Source organism: Hippocampus zosterae, chromosome 11 (genome assembly GCF_025434085.1).
Source record: "Hippocampus zosterae strain Florida chromosome 11, ASM2543408v3, whole genome shotgun sequence".
NCBI lineage: Eukaryota > Metazoa > Chordata > Actinopteri > Syngnathiformes > Syngnathidae > Hippocampus > Hippocampus zosterae.
This window is the reverse complement of record NC_067461.1, coordinates 10,015,411-10,034,544: the sequence shown is the minus strand read 5'-3', so window position 1 is coordinate 10,034,544 and position 19,134 is coordinate 10,015,411. Positions and strand designations below refer to the sequence as shown.

General features: G+C 41.3%; 2 protein-coding genes across 4 annotated transcripts in view; both read right to left on the bottom strand.

The window, feature by feature from the left end:
• rrp12 (ribosomal RNA processing 12 homolog) overlaps nucleotides 1-11,338 on the bottom strand; it is a 101,099-nt gene extending 89,761 nt beyond the window's left edge. Inside the window, exons 1-33 of one of the 2 annotated variants that reach the window (XM_052079498.1) lie at nucleotides 11,121-11,337; nucleotides 10,326-10,549; nucleotides 10,126-10,209; nucleotides 9,494-9,570; nucleotides 9,309-9,414; nucleotides 9,113-9,229; nucleotides 8,818-8,956; nucleotides 8,629-8,756; nucleotides 8,068-8,166; nucleotides 7,899-7,990; nucleotides 7,698-7,809; nucleotides 6,915-7,015; nucleotides 6,703-6,817; nucleotides 6,284-6,426; nucleotides 6,067-6,188; nucleotides 5,927-5,991; nucleotides 5,664-5,826; nucleotides 5,431-5,585; nucleotides 5,282-5,349; nucleotides 4,975-5,068; nucleotides 4,733-4,891; nucleotides 4,445-4,525; nucleotides 4,263-4,368; nucleotides 3,187-3,294; nucleotides 2,755-2,912; nucleotides 2,558-2,649; nucleotides 1,762-1,917; nucleotides 1,513-1,682; nucleotides 855-962; nucleotides 739-785; nucleotides 568-643; nucleotides 245-312; nucleotides 67-149 (exon numbers count right to left, since the gene is read on the bottom strand). In XM_052079498.1, the coding sequence (XP_051935458.1) occupies nucleotides 67-149; nucleotides 245-312; nucleotides 568-643; nucleotides 739-785; nucleotides 855-962; nucleotides 1,513-1,682; nucleotides 1,762-1,917; nucleotides 2,558-2,649; nucleotides 2,755-2,912; nucleotides 3,187-3,294; nucleotides 4,263-4,368; nucleotides 4,445-4,525; nucleotides 4,733-4,891; nucleotides 4,975-5,068; nucleotides 5,282-5,349; nucleotides 5,431-5,585; nucleotides 5,664-5,826; nucleotides 5,927-5,991; nucleotides 6,067-6,188; nucleotides 6,284-6,426; nucleotides 6,703-6,817; nucleotides 6,915-7,015; nucleotides 7,698-7,809; nucleotides 7,899-7,990; nucleotides 8,068-8,166; nucleotides 8,629-8,756; nucleotides 8,818-8,956; nucleotides 9,113-9,229; nucleotides 9,309-9,414; nucleotides 9,494-9,570; nucleotides 10,126-10,209; nucleotides 10,326-10,549; nucleotides 11,121-11,259 (3,755 nt within the window). In that variant the 5' untranslated portion in view covers nucleotides 11,260-11,337. Of the gene's footprint in view, nucleotides 1-66; nucleotides 150-244; nucleotides 313-567; nucleotides 644-738; nucleotides 786-854; nucleotides 963-1,512; nucleotides 1,683-1,761; nucleotides 1,918-2,557; nucleotides 2,650-2,754; nucleotides 2,913-3,186; nucleotides 3,295-4,262; nucleotides 4,369-4,444; nucleotides 4,526-4,732; nucleotides 4,892-4,974; nucleotides 5,069-5,281; nucleotides 5,350-5,430; nucleotides 5,586-5,663; nucleotides 5,827-5,926; nucleotides 5,992-6,066; nucleotides 6,189-6,283; nucleotides 6,427-6,702; nucleotides 6,818-6,914; nucleotides 7,016-7,697; nucleotides 7,810-7,898; nucleotides 7,991-8,067; nucleotides 8,167-8,628; nucleotides 8,757-8,817; nucleotides 8,957-9,112; nucleotides 9,230-9,308; nucleotides 9,415-9,493; nucleotides 9,571-10,125; nucleotides 10,210-10,325; nucleotides 10,550-11,120 lie in introns of both variants that reach the window. The other variant, XM_052079499.1, reaches the window with a different exon arrangement.
• A 380-nt stretch (nucleotides 11,339-11,718) lies between these two features.
• On the bottom strand, nucleotides 11,719-18,227 carry ubtd1a (ubiquitin domain containing 1a). 2 transcript variants are annotated; one of them, XM_052079474.1, is made up of 5 exons: nucleotides 17,931-18,227; nucleotides 17,501-17,587; nucleotides 13,526-13,753; nucleotides 12,714-12,899; nucleotides 11,719-12,631 (listed from the first exon to the last, which is right to left on the bottom strand). In XM_052079474.1, the coding sequence occupies exons 1-5, from the start codon at nucleotides 17,980-17,982 to the stop codon at nucleotides 12,417-12,419; spliced, it is 768 nt and encodes a 255-aa protein (XP_051935434.1). In that variant the 5' UTR covers nucleotides 17,983-18,227; the 3' UTR covers nucleotides 11,719-12,416. The 2 variants fall into 2 exon arrangements, with proteins under 2 accessions (XP_051935434.1, XP_051935435.1); XM_052079475.1 differs by lacking the exons at nucleotides 17,501-17,587; nucleotides 17,931-18,227 and adding an exon at nucleotides 15,604-16,224.
• Between the last annotated feature and the right edge of the window lie 907 nt (nucleotides 18,228-19,134).

The following is a 19,134-nucleotide window of genomic DNA, read 5'->3' as shown; positions in this document are numbered from 1 at the left end:
CACACGCACAAACCATGCCACAAACATCTTCCAAAAATAACATGGTTTTGAAAATGGCGTTCATACCTGCGATTGAGCTGGGCCTTCCGTAGAGGGATGTAAGCATAAGGGTCCAGTTTGCCTGTCTTCTTAACATCCCCCTTTCCTTTCTGTTAAAACAATAACAAAAACAACATTTATATATATTTTATTTTAAATACATATTAAGACTGTCTTTGTGTTTTCTGCATGCCGCTGACTTCACCTTTGACTTATACTCTGCTCCAAAGTCTGCGCGCCCTCCCAACTGTCTGTGGATGCCCGAACCACCAGCTGAGCAAGACCATGAAAAATTCCATTCATTCAATTGGTAGAAATTCATTATAAAAAAGTAATTTCTGCATTTGATGAATTACTTAACAAATTGCTTCCTTAAATAAATAGTTTTAAATAGATCAAAATAAAAATACAATAAACTTGTTTGTATGTTTACAGTCATTTCCAAGCCCAAAAATGACAAAATGTATGACGAACAACATTGGTAAAAATGTAACGGTCTATTAAACTGCTGTCAATATTGTCATGTACCTTTGTACTTGGGATGTGTTTCTGTGTCCATATCATCAAAGTTGTCATCTCGGAGTTTCCTCTTTTGTACCTTTTTCTTAGAAAATAAACATTTAAAAAAATAATTAACATTGTGAGTTGGTAGTCAACTGTGAAGGCCTTTGGCGGTTCATCTTGGCCAACAACACTCACAATCTTCACTCCAGCTTCTTCCAGAATATCCTTCATTTCGCCGTCATCTGTGAGAAGGGCGATTAATTAATTGAACATTTCCGGGTGCTTACAAGTAATAAAAGATTGATTGCTACCTTTCTGGTCATCCTCGTCGTCCTCTTCTTTGATGATCAGCCGCCCGTCTGATGTCACCTTGAAGCCGTGTTCAGCCTTGGCGCTCTTTTTCTTCTCAGGGTTGGTGGCTGACAGAGGAAAAATAGTCAATACTCCAAACTCAATAAATACAAATTGATTTGGAACATCATGCAATGTTCACGTTGCATTTTGGAACTTTTCAATAGGTTCATATTGCAGTGTGGTGGTCAATTTTACAAGCCTACATTTCACACTGAATAAGTACATTTGTGAGTTTATTTGGAAGAGATCATTATTTCAATATTTTGGTTGCATATTTTTTTCCATGTAGAAATATATATAGCATATTTAATTTGTTGTGAAATTATATTCAAATCTACCCAAAAATGAAATCAAATAAAATGTAAAACTACCCGTAAAAATAGATTTTAACAAAATGTATGAGAATTGTTTAAAATAAATTACATTTGTTTTAATAAGAAAATATTTTTAATGGGTAAAAAATACTCCCCAAAGGCTTGAGCTCGTTGGTCAACCCACAAGCAAATACGGTAATTTAAAAAAATAAAAACAAAACCGTATTAAAACATTCCCATTAAAATATACATTACACCAATAAAAATATAACAAATATCTTGACTGCTGTATTTGTTTTACCAAGCACTCTTTGAGAAACTTTGGGGTCCAAGAAGTTGAGCGGGTCGTCCTCCTCTCCTTCTTTCAGCCAGGCCCGACCCTTTTGCTGCTTCCCGCCTTTTTTCTTCCTTCCAGCCTTGCCTTCATCCTCTGACGGCTCGCTGTCTGACCCCGCCAGGATGTCCTCAATACTGAGAAGGAAAAAAAAAACAACGAGGTTTCGCATTGAATGGCAAGTCAGCGCTGCATGTGGACAAAGACGAGTTGTACCTGTCGCCGGTGGCTTTGGGAGCTTCCTCTTCACTGTCCGAGTCTTCCTGTTGCTCCGACGCTTGTTTCTTTCTCTTATTGCGAGCTTCCGTCTTGCGAATGTTGGCCAGAACCTTGTGGTGTTCAAGAGGTAGCAGATTCTTCACTACCTCGAACCTGCACAAAATGGCATGCCATTAATTCAGGTTTGGGAAGCGTATGCCGGATGGTGTGAGAGAGACAAAAAGAGAGTCAGAGAGTCAGACAGCGAGAGAGCGAGAGCATTGTCTTGTCGACTTTTAGGATCTTCACTTTGCCTACTACTGAGATAGAAGGCACACACACGTCATGTTTTATTTTGTTCATCTATTGAATGTTTGAGATGACTGTCGACAGCAAGGGGCAAAATGGCCGCCCCCTCAGATTGGGGAGGGAAAAAAATGTTGCTGCCAAATTCAGGTTCCACAAACGAAATATTAATCTGAATGCCACGTTTAAACTAGTGGGGCTGCGTAGAACATATATCATAAAGATTTTTTTAAAATAAGAACAATGAAATGTTTAATTGGCCTGTGTTTGAACTTTTTGAGACATGAGTTTGGTCGCGTGCTGTGACATTGTTTTCCAATTTGGAAAGGAGTCTATAAAAACCTCTCTTCCCCAGATTTAGCCATGAATGAATGAATGAATGAATATATAATTCTCCAATTTTGAGGAAGCTATTATTGCACGTACATGCACATAGATATTTATACACACACACACACACACACATACACAGAGAAAATAAACAAAACAAGATTTCTCCATGCTTTACCCAAACTTCCTGATAAACTTGGTGAAGATGTTCTTGAGTTTGACTCTGAAGTGTCTCCTCGCATCATTGGACATACTCGCAATGCCTTCCATCTGGCACAAAAACAAACGTCATAAACTCCGGTCTCCCACAAAAGACTCCGTGTTTTTCCACGATCTCAATCACGATGCGATATTCACGGCGCGTCCAGCGCGTACCATCACAGTAAGGTGCGACGCTAACGTGTTGGTCTCCAGGACGAAAAGGATGACCTTGATGAAACTCAGCGCGGCCTTGACCACTTCTCTGGTGCGAGACGCCAGCAGCAGGCATACGTTGTGCAGAAGCTGCTCCATGGTGGACACCTCAATGGAGTCTGACATAAATAACAGGAGCTTATTTGACTCTGACTCTTAGATAACAAATATACACACCCATGTTTTAATGGCTGCTTCTCGTGTCGTTTAAAAATATATATATAAATAAATAAACCCAAAACAAATTATTTCTTTACTTTTTCATCACTGATGTACGCTACAACCTGGAGAACTCAATTGAGGTGAAAAAAAGGCTTTTTAAAAAAATACAATAAAAATCTCTCATTTAAAGGGGTGAGTGGAGTTTTAAATGCCACATGTCAAGTGCCATACCTTTATACTCGTACACCAGTCGAGTGAGTGCCAACACGGTGCAGGTGAGCATCGTGATGGGGCCTGTGAGGCCTGCATACACCATCACCAGATACTCCTTGATGGCCTCTAAAACACACACACACACATTGCTTGCGACAGGTAAACAATGACGGATGGGATGATTGAATGACACAGTAACCAGCTAACTTTTTTTTTAACCATAGCTATCAAATGCCACATAATACAATTAACTGCTGACTGAATTCAACCATCAACATAATTTTCTTTATTGAATAATCTAATAAAATATATGGATACATTATGGATTAGAGGTTATAGATACTGTTTAGGGGACTCAGCGTAATTACATTTCTTTTAGTTATTTACTATCGAGTCTCTCTTGTATGGAGCCAAACGAATTAATTTGTTTAATTATAAGCAGTCAATGTAAAAGGTCATATTTCAGCAAGTTATTCCTGGAGCTTTAGCTTTTAGATCATTCTTAACCATGATTTACCACAGCCAGCAAAAGTTTCCTTTTATTTTTAATAGAGTCGATATTTCACGAATCCTATGATGTACCTAATGGAATGCAAGGCTTGTACTAACTCTTTTCTTTGACCAGCACTTTTGTAAATCAACATTATCATTTTTCTTTTTTTTTAATGAACAAGCAATTTAAATTTAAAGGTTAATCCCAGCGACCTGAAACAAAAATATGACAATATAATCAGCCGCAGCTGTTGGGACGGAGCTCTTGAACATTGTAGCGTTTGACTGTCCCATGGAAAATTTTCTCAAATAATCAAATATTTGGATAAAATCTATTTTTATTTTTATACAAAAGCAATTATTAAAGAGAGAAAATAACCATATTAATAATGAATGACCAATCGGTTTCCTTAAAAAAAAAAAGAAAAGAAAAAAAAAACACTATGGTTCCAATTACACATTGTGCATACCAGCAAACTATTTTCTTGTTGTAGGTCAGCTTCCCAGAGGTGGCCTAATATTGGACATCCTTACACAGCAACTATCACCGAAATTTAATGGCAGTTCTATCACATTTTCTTGACTTTCCGGAGTTAGTTTACCTTTAGCGTTCCCGCAAAAGCGCACAAACGCATTCCCAATTTCCACCAGCAGGGTGTAGGCATTCTTGCGGGCGCCCACCGACATTTCCTTGGTGCATACAATCACCTGAAGAAGCGAGCAGCCTTGTAAAAATGTCACGGATCAATGCCTGTACATTGTGTGCAAGCATATGTTTGGCTACCTCTGGCAGCAGCGAGATGATGAAGTCTTTGTGCTCTTCGTCAAGTCTTTTCATAATGCAGATCAGACACTTCAGTCGCGGCTGAGGACGACGACAGTGGAAAATTAGACATCACTACAAAGACACCCATTCGATAATCAATTGAATAATAAACGACATCGGCAATAATGGCAAATATTGTCAGCTCTCTGACAGTGAAAATCAAATCACAACTTTTTGGCGGACGTCAGATTGTGCAGGAGTCCCTGTCGTTATGTCCCAATCGTGTGTTTTGTATTCCCGACTCACCCTTTTCGCTGGCGATGAAGCACTTTTCAGAGTCTCCAGCAAGACCACCTTTAAAGTCTCAAGGTTGGCCACGACGAACGACCTGCACTCATCTCGTTCACCCGCGCACATCTCCTCAAGCACGCGATACGCCTTCTTCTGCATGCCCGGGTCTTTAATCTGATGCGAGAACGCGGACAGTTGGGAGACCAGGAAACGTGTTTGAAGCCTGCAGAGCATTCTAAATGCGCGCGTGCACAAACCTCCAAATATGGCTTGATGAGCTCAAATGTCTTTGTCATTGTTAACTGATCCAAGAAGGGCGCCATAGCAACCACTAGGTCCATCATTGACAACCTGAGAAGTAGTAGACAGTGATAAAACTCCTGATCTGATATATGGTGTTTCTTCAAATAGCGTGTGTGTGTGTAATGTTTAATATTAGAAAAAACGTGTTTGTATGTACAGATAAGTGGCTCACCTTTGACAATGGAAATTGAGTAAATAAACATCCATGGAAGTTTCCTAATCTTCCCACATATTTTTCAAACTACGATGAAGTGAACTTACCGAATGAACTCTGTGCCTTCTGTACTTGTCAATCTCTCTGTGGCTTTTTGCAGGAAGGTATTGATCATCTATGGGTAATTTCGGGTTTGATAAGCATAAGCTTTTTAAACACACTGTATATGCATTTTATTTTATTTTTTTACGCTAACCTGCAGCTCAGTGACTGTCAGGTAGACTTTGATAGTGTCCAAGACCGCCATCCTGTAGGCTCCAGACTCTCCTTCGGCAGGTGGCTGGCTGTATACGTTGAAAAGGATCGGCAGGAAGTTCTTGGAGAAGCGACCCACTTCGGCTCTTTCCTCCTCTGCAGACACAGAGAGGTGATCAGAGGAAGTGGCGTCACTGAAAAAGTCCGACTCGCCACAACAAAACAATACTGTACCAGTCGTGCAGCTCTTATTGATGAGAGTGCGCAGGGCCTGGCAGGCAATGAGCCTCAGGTCGGGCCACTCATTGATGGCCGTGCCGAGAGTTCGGGCGAGGCCTTTAAAGGACGCCACCAGGTCCACGGCGCATGTGCAAAAACCGGGAAGCATGGTCCAAATCTAAAAGACAACATCCACTCATGTCGCGAATAATCCCGCGGGTAAATATGGAGAATTATATTGTGACCCATGCAGGACACATCACAAAGGACTGACTTACCTGAAGCTGTAAGATCCGATAGACTTTGGCTTCCAATTTCTGACCCGCTTGCTCCAACTCTTCCGCTGCAACACAAATAGGATGCAAATCATGAGCTAGCGTGACACTTCAATTTACCTTTGAAATATGTTCAGCTGTACCTCTCTGCTTGAGCGTGGTGGCCAGAGGGAGGAAATAGGAAGTAAAGAAGCCCAAGTGAGTGTTCTTCACATGATCGCGGATGACCGGGACAAGCCAGCTCCGTGGGAACTCCAGGTCGTCACTGATGACCACCGAAAAAGCACATATACAAACAGTACAGTTACATCCAAAGGGGACCTACTATTATTTCACTATGTGCGAGCACCGAGCACTTACTCATAGCCAGTTATATTTAGAGGCACTACTCCTAAGACAACCTGGGGGCCCATGCTCTGAACAGCGCCACCTACTGCCAGATCCAGTTCGCCACTGTACGGGAAACGAGGAGTGGCTCGCAAGTCGGCAAGAGACTGCAACGACTACAAGCACGGGAGAAAAGAAAAAAAAAATCGCATCAAATCTCTCTCAACTATGTACGTGCTTTTTCCAGCCCTTTTAAGAAGACCTCCAAGAGAATCGTTTTCCAGGAGAACAGATTTTCAAGGGCGTGGGCTTCAAATGTGATCACAAAGGTAAAAATACTGAGCTTATTTATTTGGTTGTAATTTGCACTTCTCTTATGGTGGTGATTAATATTTATTTACCCAACCACAGACTTATTAGGTGTCTAGTTATGGCACACACAAACACTCTACCTTGGTCATGACAGGGTGCGCATGTTTCCCCGCAACTTTGTAGAAGCAGCCAAGTATTTGCAAAACAAAAGGCCAGGCGGCATGGAAGCGATAGGACAAGCCTTCCTCCACGACACTGAAACACACACACAGACGAAAATACAACCCGTATTAGTACCACGGCACGGCCAATAAATTGTTTCAAAATGACAAACAAACAAATGCTACGCTACCGAAACATTTTGCAGACATAGGAGGGGTTGCCTGCAGAAGCCGTGGCAGAAACCACCCCTATTTCCTCCATGCGTGGACCCACGCACTCGGTCAGCAACGTCTGAAACATGAACATAAATCAGTAGATTTGAATCCATCCATCCATTTTTAAACAGCATTTGTCCTCGTTAGGATCGTGGGGGACTGGAGCATTTTCCCGGACACTTTGGGCGGGGGATGCGGCAAACCATGGCCTAGTTGCTACCCGCTAGCAGAGCACAAACGACTATCTGTACTCATATTCACACCGATGGACAATTTGGATTTTTCAAGGGAACTATGACATGTTTTGCCAAAGTAGAAGGAAGCCGGAGTGCCAATAGAAACAGCCAGGCCATCAAAGGGAGAATATCAAACACAGAAAGGCGAATAACTTTGAGCCAGACGTGCTAACCACTCATACACTGAGCAGTCAAACTTTAGACTATGTCAAATTGGAAGGCCTTAATAGGAGAGGCATGCTCAAATAATTACTACCTAACTTGTATTTCTCTATCACCACATACTGGAACATGAGAAATCAGTGTGAAACTGTGAATTGATCACTTAATAGTTTCTGAAATTAATTACGAAAACGTACAAAGTTTATTTTGACAAATGATCTTGTCTGACAAAAAGAAACACTGTTTTGGGGTGATATTTCCACAACCTTAGGAATTGTTGAACGCAGCAAAAAAAAAAACATGAAAATTTAACCGATTGGCGCATTTTTTTATTTAGACCTTGACTGGATACGGCTTTACCTTGAGCATGCTAGCGGCCGCAGAGACCACCTTCGTGTGAGGCGACAACAGGCAAGACATGGTGGCCGAAAAGAGGCGAGGCAGGTGCCCCAGACTCAACGAACTCTGCAAACTGCACAAAAGACGCACTCACTCATTGTAACGTGAGGACAAACTAACTCATTCTAAAACTCCCAGGACGATTCCCGAACTGCGTGTTACCATGCCAAGTGAACGTGTGCCTTCTCCATGACAGCGAGCCAGGCCAGCAGAGGCTGCAGGTCATTCTCACTGGGCAGGTAGTCGTACAGAGCCTACGAAAAAATTCCGAATTCATCACGTAATCCACAGCAGGACAACTTTTTTTTTTTTACTTTGCTCCCAGTCTTACTGTGATGATTTGTGCGTTGAGTTCGGGTGACAGGTTTGAGGGGTTCGGCTTCCCGCTGAAGAGTCTGTGGAAGGTCTGCATGGCACTGGCGGTCACAAGCTTCACACAGAAAAATGACAGTAATTGTCATCACGTTGCATCAACGTTAACTAAGTCAAATGTCTCCTTTCAATTTGGAGAACAATGATCAACATTTCTGCTTATGTCTGACATGTTCCAGACCAAACTAGTAATTGAATGTTATTTTCCGCACAATTTTGTCCATTTGAAATAATGTCTCTTTGAGTAGAGAGATGCAAATAATCATTTTCTTGGTCCGATTCATTGCCAAAAATAAATTGACGGATGAATCGATTGCTGAAATAATTGTTTGTTGCGACCCTAATCTAATTTGCATTCTAACTTGATGACCTCTAAAACATGCATTATTCCAGATAGAGACTGCTTTTTGGTCGCACCAGTTCAGTAGATCCGCTTCCGCATATGTTTGCATGCGCAAACATTTGATAAATCAGGCCCTAGGTTTGTTTGTTTTATGCAGAGGCTCCACAGCATTCTCACCACATGGCTGAGCGTCATGACTCGCAGCAACGTCTCGCAACACGATTTCACGGCCGCGAGGGGGAACGACAACATCAGCTCCTTCAGGAGACCCAACACGTGAAGCGTGGTGGTGTCCTCTCTGCTTCCTGCACAGAGAAAAACACAAGTTAAACACCCTCATTACTGGCAGAATGAAAAGTGGCCTACCTCCCGCTTGCTCCATCTCCTTGATGCAGAATTTGGCTGTGGACGCGGCAGCCGGGTGATGCGCGGGCGCATTGTCTGTGAACAGGAAGCCGCTCCCTCGGAGGATGGCGCACACACCTTGCTGCGCTGCTTTACGTACCTACACAGAGGTACATAAATGACAATGCCGTGTTAGATAGGTGCCCTGCGAATGACTGGCGATCGCCTAAATTCAACTGGGATAGAAACCTACTCGAACCGCAACGCTAATAAGGACGAGTGCAACAGAAAGTGGGCGAATGGATGTTTTCCTGACCTTGGGTTTGCTGTGCACGGTGAAGCTGAGCAGGCCGTGGTACGCCTGAAGAGTGGATGGGTAAGTCCAGACAGTCGCGTCCTGTGTCCTCAACAGAGTGGCCAAGCATGACAAAATCTAAGGAGGATAGCAACAAGACGATCAGTCTGACATGCCCGGAAACAATTGAGAAAAATAAATAAGAGGACATATTCACCCATCTGAGAGACGAAGTGCTTTCAGATGAGGCCTGCTGGGACATGATGTCCATCAAAACCTTGGTGGTGTCTGAGAATTTAGACATGAGCACCGGGGCGGGTACCCTGAAAGCAGCCAATCGCATTCATTTATTTCATTCTTCATGAACTTGACACAAATGCATCCATTTATGTGAGGGCAAACCTTTTCATGGTGAGGTTGAGGAGGTAGGCCACTGCAGCTTGCGATTCCGCTGAATCCACAACCTCCAGAGTGGTCATCTATGCATCAAACACAACCGACACATGCTGTAGATATTCATATCATCAGACAGATCAGCGGTTCTCAAACTGGAGGTCGGCAAAATGATACGATATATCATTTAAAGTACATACCTACATGTGGGGAATAACGAGCTAATTTAAACATAATAAACCACGTACTCCTGCTTTGTTTAATTTCATTTAAAGCTCACGCGATTGTGTATCACAAATCTTCCATTCTGACATGGATGATCTTTTTTTTTTCACTCAAAAACAAAAAGCGAGTGGTGTGCTGGATTTAAAAATAAATAAACAAAGCCACTGTATCATGATGCAAAGTTTGAAAATTAAATGCAGTGACATTTTTACCATGTACCACACAACTTTGAAGAGAGTTGGTTCTCTTGTAGTCATATTATGTTTATAGAACAGTTAATAATGTTCAAGTAATAATCAAGACACTGCTAGCATTTTTAGTCGCAACAGTTTGGACTATAATTGATCCATGCGTCACAACATGGACTTTGGTTAACCTTTAAGTATCAATACATCATGCTAAGTCAGCACACCTACCAAGGCAGCAAAGTACTCAGTTTCTGTTTCCTTGCCTCCCTGACTACGAATCACCTCAGTTACAGCTGCCAACACAGCGCAAATCTGCAAAGCACATTTGGGAAACTGGGTTAGTATTACAATTGATCGCAGAAACCTCAACATGGAATTCAAAAGATGTACATTCCTTTTGAATGGCAAACATCCACCTCTCTTCCTACCTCTTTGTGAGCGGCTGAGTTGGATTCCCAAAAACGTTGCACCTTCCTGAAGGTTAGGTTGGAGCAGTCCGACAGGCCGCTGAGGAAGGTGCCCGAAGTCCTGTGCGACAACGCCGGCTCTTCCTCCATTCTCGCATCTTTTTGGCTCGCCGTTTTGATCTCCAATGGACCCGTCTGCAGCTCATTGTGGAGCTTGAGCGCATCGACCGTCAGATCACTTTTTCCTGACACACAAACACACACATACCCAAACAAACAAACAAACAAACAAACAAACAAACGGCATTACACTTCAATGCAAGTTATGTCGAGTACCGGTAAATAAAATGTATTGAACTCATTTCTATTTATTTGGATTTTACTCTATTCAGTACAATAAGCATGTAAAATGACACCTTTTATTAAGAAAATGCACCAAGCATGTAAAATTGCGGGGGGAATGCTCTGATTTAAATAAAAATGGCTGTTTTACAGTCATTCGGTCGACCAAACCCCTGCAATATACTACCTTGAGATTTTCAGGTTTTAATTTGTATTACTCGAGCCAAAGAGCAAGTTCCTAATATTTTGGTTAGCTTGATATTTTAATACATGACAGTTAATGGTGATTAAACTTAACCATTTAAATCCTGAACTCATGCATTTACTGACTTTTGATGTATTAAACAAAGGAAACTTTAATTACGCATAATGAATGACATACGCATAAATGACAATGTTGTGGATTGAAGCTAACTGGCTACCACCAGCTAAAGTTAGCCCAGCCCCTAAACCACGTGCAAAATGAAGCTTTACCTGATGGTCGGCTGAAAAAGCGACTTTTAGCAGCAGATCGATGTCTACTCGTCTGGGGGTTGGAGTCGCTGCTGCGTCCTTTCTTCCATCGTTTGAGTTTCGAGCCTGTCCCGGATCGAAGTTTGCCCGATTTGACCATTTTCACGATCTCCCAGCCTGCTGTGTGTACACGCAGCTGCCTCGGCCAGACAGATGACTCTGTCGCTCATTTGATGACGTCACAAGACTGGTCCCTTTGTGTTGTTTTGCCTGCAGAGGTCGCTGCCAAAATGAAAATCCTGTATCGGTACAGTGCTGTATTTGCATGTAATGTGAAATAACTTGTTCATTTGTTAGTCATCTTTATTTAAGTTCTTCATTCAAGTTCAACATCGCAGATAATCTCGGCAAAGGTGTGCCTCCGGTTACCTACAATGAAAGGCCACTCTAAAATGTATGATTTCATGTTTTGTATTTGTACAGTGTACAATAGTTTAAGTTTCCACTGATTTTGTTTCATTTGGGGTTAATTTTAAAAGATGTACAGTTATGTGAGGAACATGTAATGCACATTTTAAAACTCAGAGTTACAGTGCAAAGAGAACTAATCATCTGATAGTAGATGGTATTCATTTCTTTATTTGGAATTGAGTCAAGGACTGACAATGACTGAGCACGTCAACTGACCAAACAAAAGACAATGATGCAAATATTTACATTTATCTTCCCTGTCTCACAGTTCTCCTCTCACATTACACATGGGGTGGGGGGCGGGGGGAAGCGCATGGATTTTCTATTTTTGGATGACTGAGCTAACATTATTGAGTTTGCTACCGAGCACAAAGACAAACACTCAAGACAAAGTGGGGTGTTCTCAATGGAGGTGAAGGTTAAAGAGGTTTACTGAGGACACAAACAGCGATGTGCATTTTGGGACTTTATTTTTCATCTAACCGAGGGGTGGGAAACCTCTGACCTATCGACGGCTGTTTCAGCTTTTTTTCTAATCCTGAATGAAAACAGAGTATAATGCATCCACGTTGATGTTAAGAGTATTTATGCGTTATAATGCTCTTGGCTTTTGTTTACATATGGCTCACAGACCGAAGGTTGCCAGCATCAGCTCTAAAGTGTTCCAGTGCTTATTTTTAGTGTTATTTGGAAAAAGGGAGAACGAATACAAAAATTAAACTTTATAAAAGCAATATTCTTATAGAAAATTGTACAGAAAATTCCAGTGCATAAACCTTTCATGCCCAATTTCTCTCTTTCTCTCTCTTGTTTTCTTCCCATTTTTTCCCAATTATTGCACCCCTCTCAGTTGGCTATAAGTGGAGGGTTCATGTTGACGATGACTTGAACAACAAAGTCTTTCTGGATTTTGGCATCCTGCAGACGAGTCTTGTCCGTGAGGAGTTTCCCAGAGAAGAACCACCTCTGGCGGGACACGTCAATAGACTCCTGATCCTCCAGCTGCTTCTTCAGCTCGGCGATGGAGTCGGCTAAGCTGGCAGTCAGACGCACATCTTCGCCTAAAATTGTTTGTTTTTTTTTTATTAAAAAAAAAAACCTCAGGTACACTTTTAACCATATTATTTTCGTTTCTTTAATTACCTGAGGACAGTCGCACGCGCAGCTGGAACTCTTGCCTGCAAGGAAGAGGCTGCACTTGCTTTTGTGTGGATTCACAAAGTTTGCTCTCGCTGCATGTTTCATTGATGAGGTTGACAGGTGGTACCAAAGTGTACGCTGGAAGCTGGTAACGGTTGCCCAGCTCATCGTAACTCTCTGTGAGAGAGCCTGCACAGATAACAAAATAGGCCATGCTCTGAAAAAGTGAAAATGCTCTGAAAAACAGTCATTGCATATTTCCCAAATCAAGACTGACAGTGAAAGCGTTAAAATTGCACACAAAACAAACAAACAAATTAAATAATAATAATAAGAAAATGAAAATTAAACAAAAGCCTGTAAATTATGGAGATCCCACTAATCTCCTTCGCTTTGGCTCAAAGAGGAGGTTCCATTTCCACAACAATTAGTATGAGGATATTTTTGGAAATTTGGAGGGAATTAGACCAGATACACATTAAAAACAAGCAGTAGGATAGAAGGAAATGAAACAAAATTATTTTTATCGATTATAGCTCTCATAGATTTTTCTATGTAGATGAATATGCACTTGACATGCCCGTGTTTATGTTTCCATGTCTCTGTGTGCACCAATCCACTGGCAGTGGTCACGCAGGACATTACGTAATCACTATTAGTGGCGTAATCTCTAAACAAGTGAAACGCGGCCATCTGCAAACTGCCCTCTGACATTTTGAGAATGACAAGCGACTTATGCGCTAGTGCTCAAAAATGTAACACTTTGCATTCCAGAGTGGGATGAGGCATGCGTGTGTGTGTGCGTGTGTGTGTACCATGAGGAAGAGTAATGCAGGCTCCGTCCACGATTGCCTGCGCCAGCTCCAGGTCATTGCACTCGGCGGCCAGGGCTGCCGCTCGCAGCGCGTCCCAGATCTCTTTGCGTCCATCAAAAGCAGGAGCCGTGTCCCAAAACTCATCCCGCTTGCTCCTAAGCTGGCCCTCGGTCATCGGGTATTCACTCTTCCACTTGGGACGATCCTTCTTGAGAGGCTCGTTACGTCCTGAAGGCAAATGCAGGACATTTTCCGTTCGTACAAGCGAATTCATTATGGCAAAGGATGAAATGAAAACCTTACAGTTATCACTTTCAATGGCTTCCTTCTTCAAAATGTAAACCACTAAAATATACAAAATTCAATAAAAGGAAAAGGTTAAAAATGATCAAACTATTTCATGCTGTTTCTTAAATTTGACTCTCAATATTATATTACAAACATGACCATACACTGTAACACTACAAAGAATAAATTAAGACAATATATTTGAATGGGTAAATCCCTCATCATGATGCCCTGCAGTTGATCACATGCCGACGTCAAAATGTGAGCAGCATGATAAAGAGGACTGCTAAAATACCAATTTTAATCAAAGTAATTTTTGGGTCGAATCATGGATGTGTGTTTGGTCCGAAAAAAGTGGTATCAAACCAAACCCCTAGGTATACATAATGTAGTCCGACGGCTCACGCCGCTGCTCGTTACATCTTCCCTGATAAAGGCAGCGATCATCAGCGTGAGCATATCAAGAAAGTTAATTTACCTCACTCAGAGAGAGTGGATATATTTAAAGCGATTCATGCTCATGAGTGTGGTTCTAGTGGAGTGAGCAGTAACACACATACATGTGAGCCACACACGAGTGGACGGCGCTGGATTATAGGCGGTAATCAGGTGCCACATAACAGGATTTAGCTCTCTGTGCCTATCTTGAAAGGGCATTGGCTGGCCAGAGGAACATGCCTTGGCCAATGACAGTCACCATCAGCACATGTGCCGCGTGGGCTGAATTGATTTCTGTGTAATACTGTCTTGTCCACTGGTTATTCCAATGCTAGGCTGATTTTATTCTGTTTGCAGTATGATGATTTAAAAAGTGTATCACCTTCTAGAACACATGTTGCAAACTCAAGGCCCGGGGGCCATATCTGGCCCGCCACATCATTTTATGTGGTCCGCAAAAGCAAATCTAGGAAGTCAACTTTCATGATGCTTGCTAAAATCTGTACCAACATTTAAAATTCTCATTTCTAAGAAAGAAAAGTGATACTGTAAGAATTTTCTTGTGACCAAACCCTCATTACAGTCACTTAAACAATAGGTGAACAAAAACGTTATTCTTGACTTCTTTATATGGTTTCAGTCATAACGGACCTCCAAGGGAAACGGTAACTCAAATGTAGCCCACAACAAAAATGAGTTTGACACCCCTGGTCTCGAATGCTACATTACAATCCAGATTTGTTTCATCCTGTTCTGTTTATCAAACGGAAGGATAACCCAGTAATGTTTAACAGTTTGTCATTTTGTCTTCATTTTTCCATGAATAAAGCATTCATCTTACTACCAAAATCAGGCAAATATATAATATGCCTCTGTGAAGTTGTCCAGTTTTGCGCTGATCACAGTTACAGCTATTTAGAAATGTTCACTCTTCTGCGTTCCATTTTATTTGCAGACAAGTTGTTGTATGTTACATCCAGAACACAGATTGATGAGTAAAAAAAAAATACAAATAACAACATTCAGGTACAAATGAAATTATATTGGTGCAACTGTGAGGGTTTTTTTGTGCACAAGAAGATCTTAAATCATTTCTTTAAAAGTCAGCAAGGTGGAAGAGGTTTGCTTTTGTCTCGCCGAGACATCTCGGCTAATAATATTGTTGCCGTCAAGAAAAGTGGCAAATGAATTTAGAATTAATAATAAATAACATGAATCATATAAACACAATGCTGTAGCAGCAAAGAAATACCTTGACTGTAACCAAATGTCATAAATCCATCTATCAGACTCCCTATCTGGCAGTCAATCAATCAATCAAACAAACAATCAATCAATCAATCTCAACTTACTTTTTAGCAGAACTCTTAAAGGTGGATTTGGAGAGTGGTAGTAGTTATTCTCCCTTGAGTTGGGGACTCCCATTGCCGGTTATTTGAATGCAGCTACATCCACACTTGTGTCGCTCAAAAGGACAACAACAAGTTGGTCTGTCTGGTTTAGTTGACCATCTGCACCACCACCACCTAACGCAAGTGCCTCCACTTCTATGCGGTCTCATAACAAACCATAAATATCCTCTTCCTGCTTTTCATGGAACAAGAGTTCAAGCTGAGGTCCAGCGTCGTGGTCGTTCTGAAGGTTGCGTCTCTGCACAAGAGCCCTAATCCTATCACTTCTATTTGGAGGAGGGATAAAGATGCCCGACGCTAGCATGCCAAACCTATTAGCAGTCAATAAAACCCCATCAGCTATTCCATAGCCCAAGATTCTGTACACGGGCCAGAACTCTGCGTCCTGTCAAACGTGTAGAACCTTTGAGGTCATGCCTCTCAAATACTGGATACATTGTGATGTTAAGTAAGGCACTGAGAAGGTAAGGAGCAATAAGAAGGCTTTCTGGGCAAGCTCAGTCCTCAGCACAATGCATTATGAATGACACATTCGTGCGCGAAGACACTTACTCGCTCACAATCAAATGATGTTAAACGTCAACAACTATGTGAAGTATTTGCACACTTACTGTATTTGATATAGCAGTCTAACATAATGTACTGAGATGAGTAAATGCCACATGTACATTTCAGTTCTGTCTTCATCATGTCAATTATATCTCCCATTACGATGCGACCAGCGTGGTGCCTTCAAAATATCCTAATCTCCCTTCAGACACAACGAAATGGTAATCTACTCAAATGCAGCTGACCAACAATACGATGACAAGAGGATTAAACCACCTTCTCTACTGGGGGTGGACGATTTATGGCCGCTGGGCGATTTACAGCCCACAAGAGCTATTGATCCAGCCCGCAGTGCAATTCTGACACTAAATAAAGCCTCAGAGGACATTCATTGAAAAGCCGTAATAATAAACACTTGCTTGAATATTGCATCATCAAGCAAGTGCCATTAATACATTTTCCACAGCAGTGATCCATAAGGCTTTAATTTTAAAGAGAGTTATATTATAATATTATAGTGTTATTGGATATAGGTTGACCTACTTCGACAAACTGACCTTTGACGCATTGAAAAAAGTCATTTGTGGCACTCAAAGATTTGTATTCAAGTACCTTTGCTGGTCCATTAAGGCATTTAACCTGAAGTCGTTTTTAAAATGTTGTCTCTTGCCACCTTCTACTTTGCTCACTTCATTTTGCTCACCGTGTGCCACCAAGAACCCCCCCCCCCCCCCACTCCCCTGCCATCAAGTCTGCAAATAAGAAGTTGGAATAGTCCATGGCATGAGAAGGGGGCAGTCCATCATGGTAGACGAGGCGTTATGATGTGTTTTTAACAGTGTTAATTAACACTTATACAGGAGTAGTTTTTAATCAAAGAAAATAATTTTTAAGAGGCATTTGGGGAACACCTGACAATCTTGAGGTTTCGTGCCTGTGTTGGGACATGTTCTTTATTTCAGGTCGCAGGTGATCTGGAGCCAGGAGTGGCTGACCTTGAGCCATGCAGCAAGTGAGGTACACTCGATGGTTCACCAGCCAGTCAACAGAGAAACATACAACCACTCACGTTCACATTCATACTAGGCAATTTAGAATCTTCGGCGAAATTAAATAGCATGTTTTGGGGGTGCAGTAAAGTGGGGGGGGGGGGGGGGGGGCTGAACCAAGATCCGAACCCATATCTCAGAACTGTGAAGCAGTCGTGCAAACCAGTTTGACAGCGTTATGCCCGATGTCACTACAAATACTGACTGCATATGACTATTCTACAAATATAGTTGCTTACCTCCACGTTTTTTACTCCTGGTCAAGCTCCGGACACTCCCTTGGCCGTCGCTCCTGCTCCTCCCCACGCAGCCCCCCATCGCTGTACCTGCAGATATGCGTGCACGAAATCACGTCCACATGCCTTTCAAATACAAATAAAAATGATGTTAAATATTTTGTAGTGTAATCAATCATGATGTGAGGGAATTGTGACAGCTCAGCGTGTTTCTGCTCGATCTGCCATGTTTACGTCACGTGTACTGCCAGCTGACCCAAGCACGCGCCAGATCCACGAGCTTCTATCGTTCATATTTTGCACTGTAGTAGTCAGACATTTTTAAAATCATTAAATCGTGTATATAGATGTAGCCTATATCAAATAAAAAATGTTAATTCGTGAATTTACAACGACTTTTTTGGTAAAGTTCCACTTCTTCCTAATTACGCACCTGAAATCCAGTCTGCAAAATGATGCATTCGTCGGCAGTTTGCTTGCCACATCCGAGCTCCGATTTTTTTCAAGAGAGAAAATATTAAAAAGGGATCAGGTTGTACTACAGAAGCCTTCGGATTTCCACCATAGATTGTGTACAGATGAGAAAATGGACAAGAAAATGCAAAAGAGAAAAAAATGCTATTAACTCTCCACCGAATCCTGTAGAATAGAACAGACCTAAAAGAATACAAGAGGTTTGCATCGATAGATATTAAAGCCCGATCAGCGTTTGCGCATGCGCTATAAAGACCATTTCTTCAGGCGCTTCAGTTCGCTGAAATCGAAGCAGCGTGGCTTTCAAAATAAAAAAAACATTTTTTTCTGAAACAGAGTACTGTGCCCAGGTATCAAATGTGAACGTAGATTATAAACAGTGCATACTATAAATAATCTTATAGAGTAGGCCCATGTAAAAAGTGCGTATAATTTATACGGAAATAATACCCAAAGTCTTATTTTTAAGGTTTTGTAGAGCATCCTCAACACGCCATTTGATGTGGCCGAGGCTTCAAGTATTTAGTCGTTTTGCTTTTATCAAACCTAATAATATATTAATTCGTTATTGTAATAATGCGTCGGTGAATTCAAAAGATACCGAATAGAACAACAAATATTGCATTATTTACTTAGGTTCATACATTATGATAAAATTAATCTATCAGTTTACATAATTGTAAAAATCTTTACAACACAATTTGATTCATATACTTTATATTAATGGCGTGTGTGTGTGTTAAATAATGAGGTTTTGTTAATTTTGTTCTGAATATTTTGGTCTGATCATAACCTTGTAAATTATTTAAAAAAAAATATTACTACTGACAAAACTTTTTCATTCAGAATCCAAAGTAAGACAAAATATTTGACTACAATGGCAATACTGGTTGCAACATATTGAATGTCGTGTATATGTACCGCTGTGATTTATTTCTAATACCATGTGCTCAAACCTGGCATTCGCCTGATTTAATCCCACACTACTGACATTGCATCGTGTGTGCCTGCACGTGTGTGTTCTGTCTGCCCCAACAATGTGGTGATGTAACAGATGAGGTGATACCCTAAAAATCAAATAAAAGTCAATAGACCTTGTTTACGATAAGCAAGGTTCAAATGTAATGCATTACAAGTCAAATCGGAATAAAAGGAACCACATG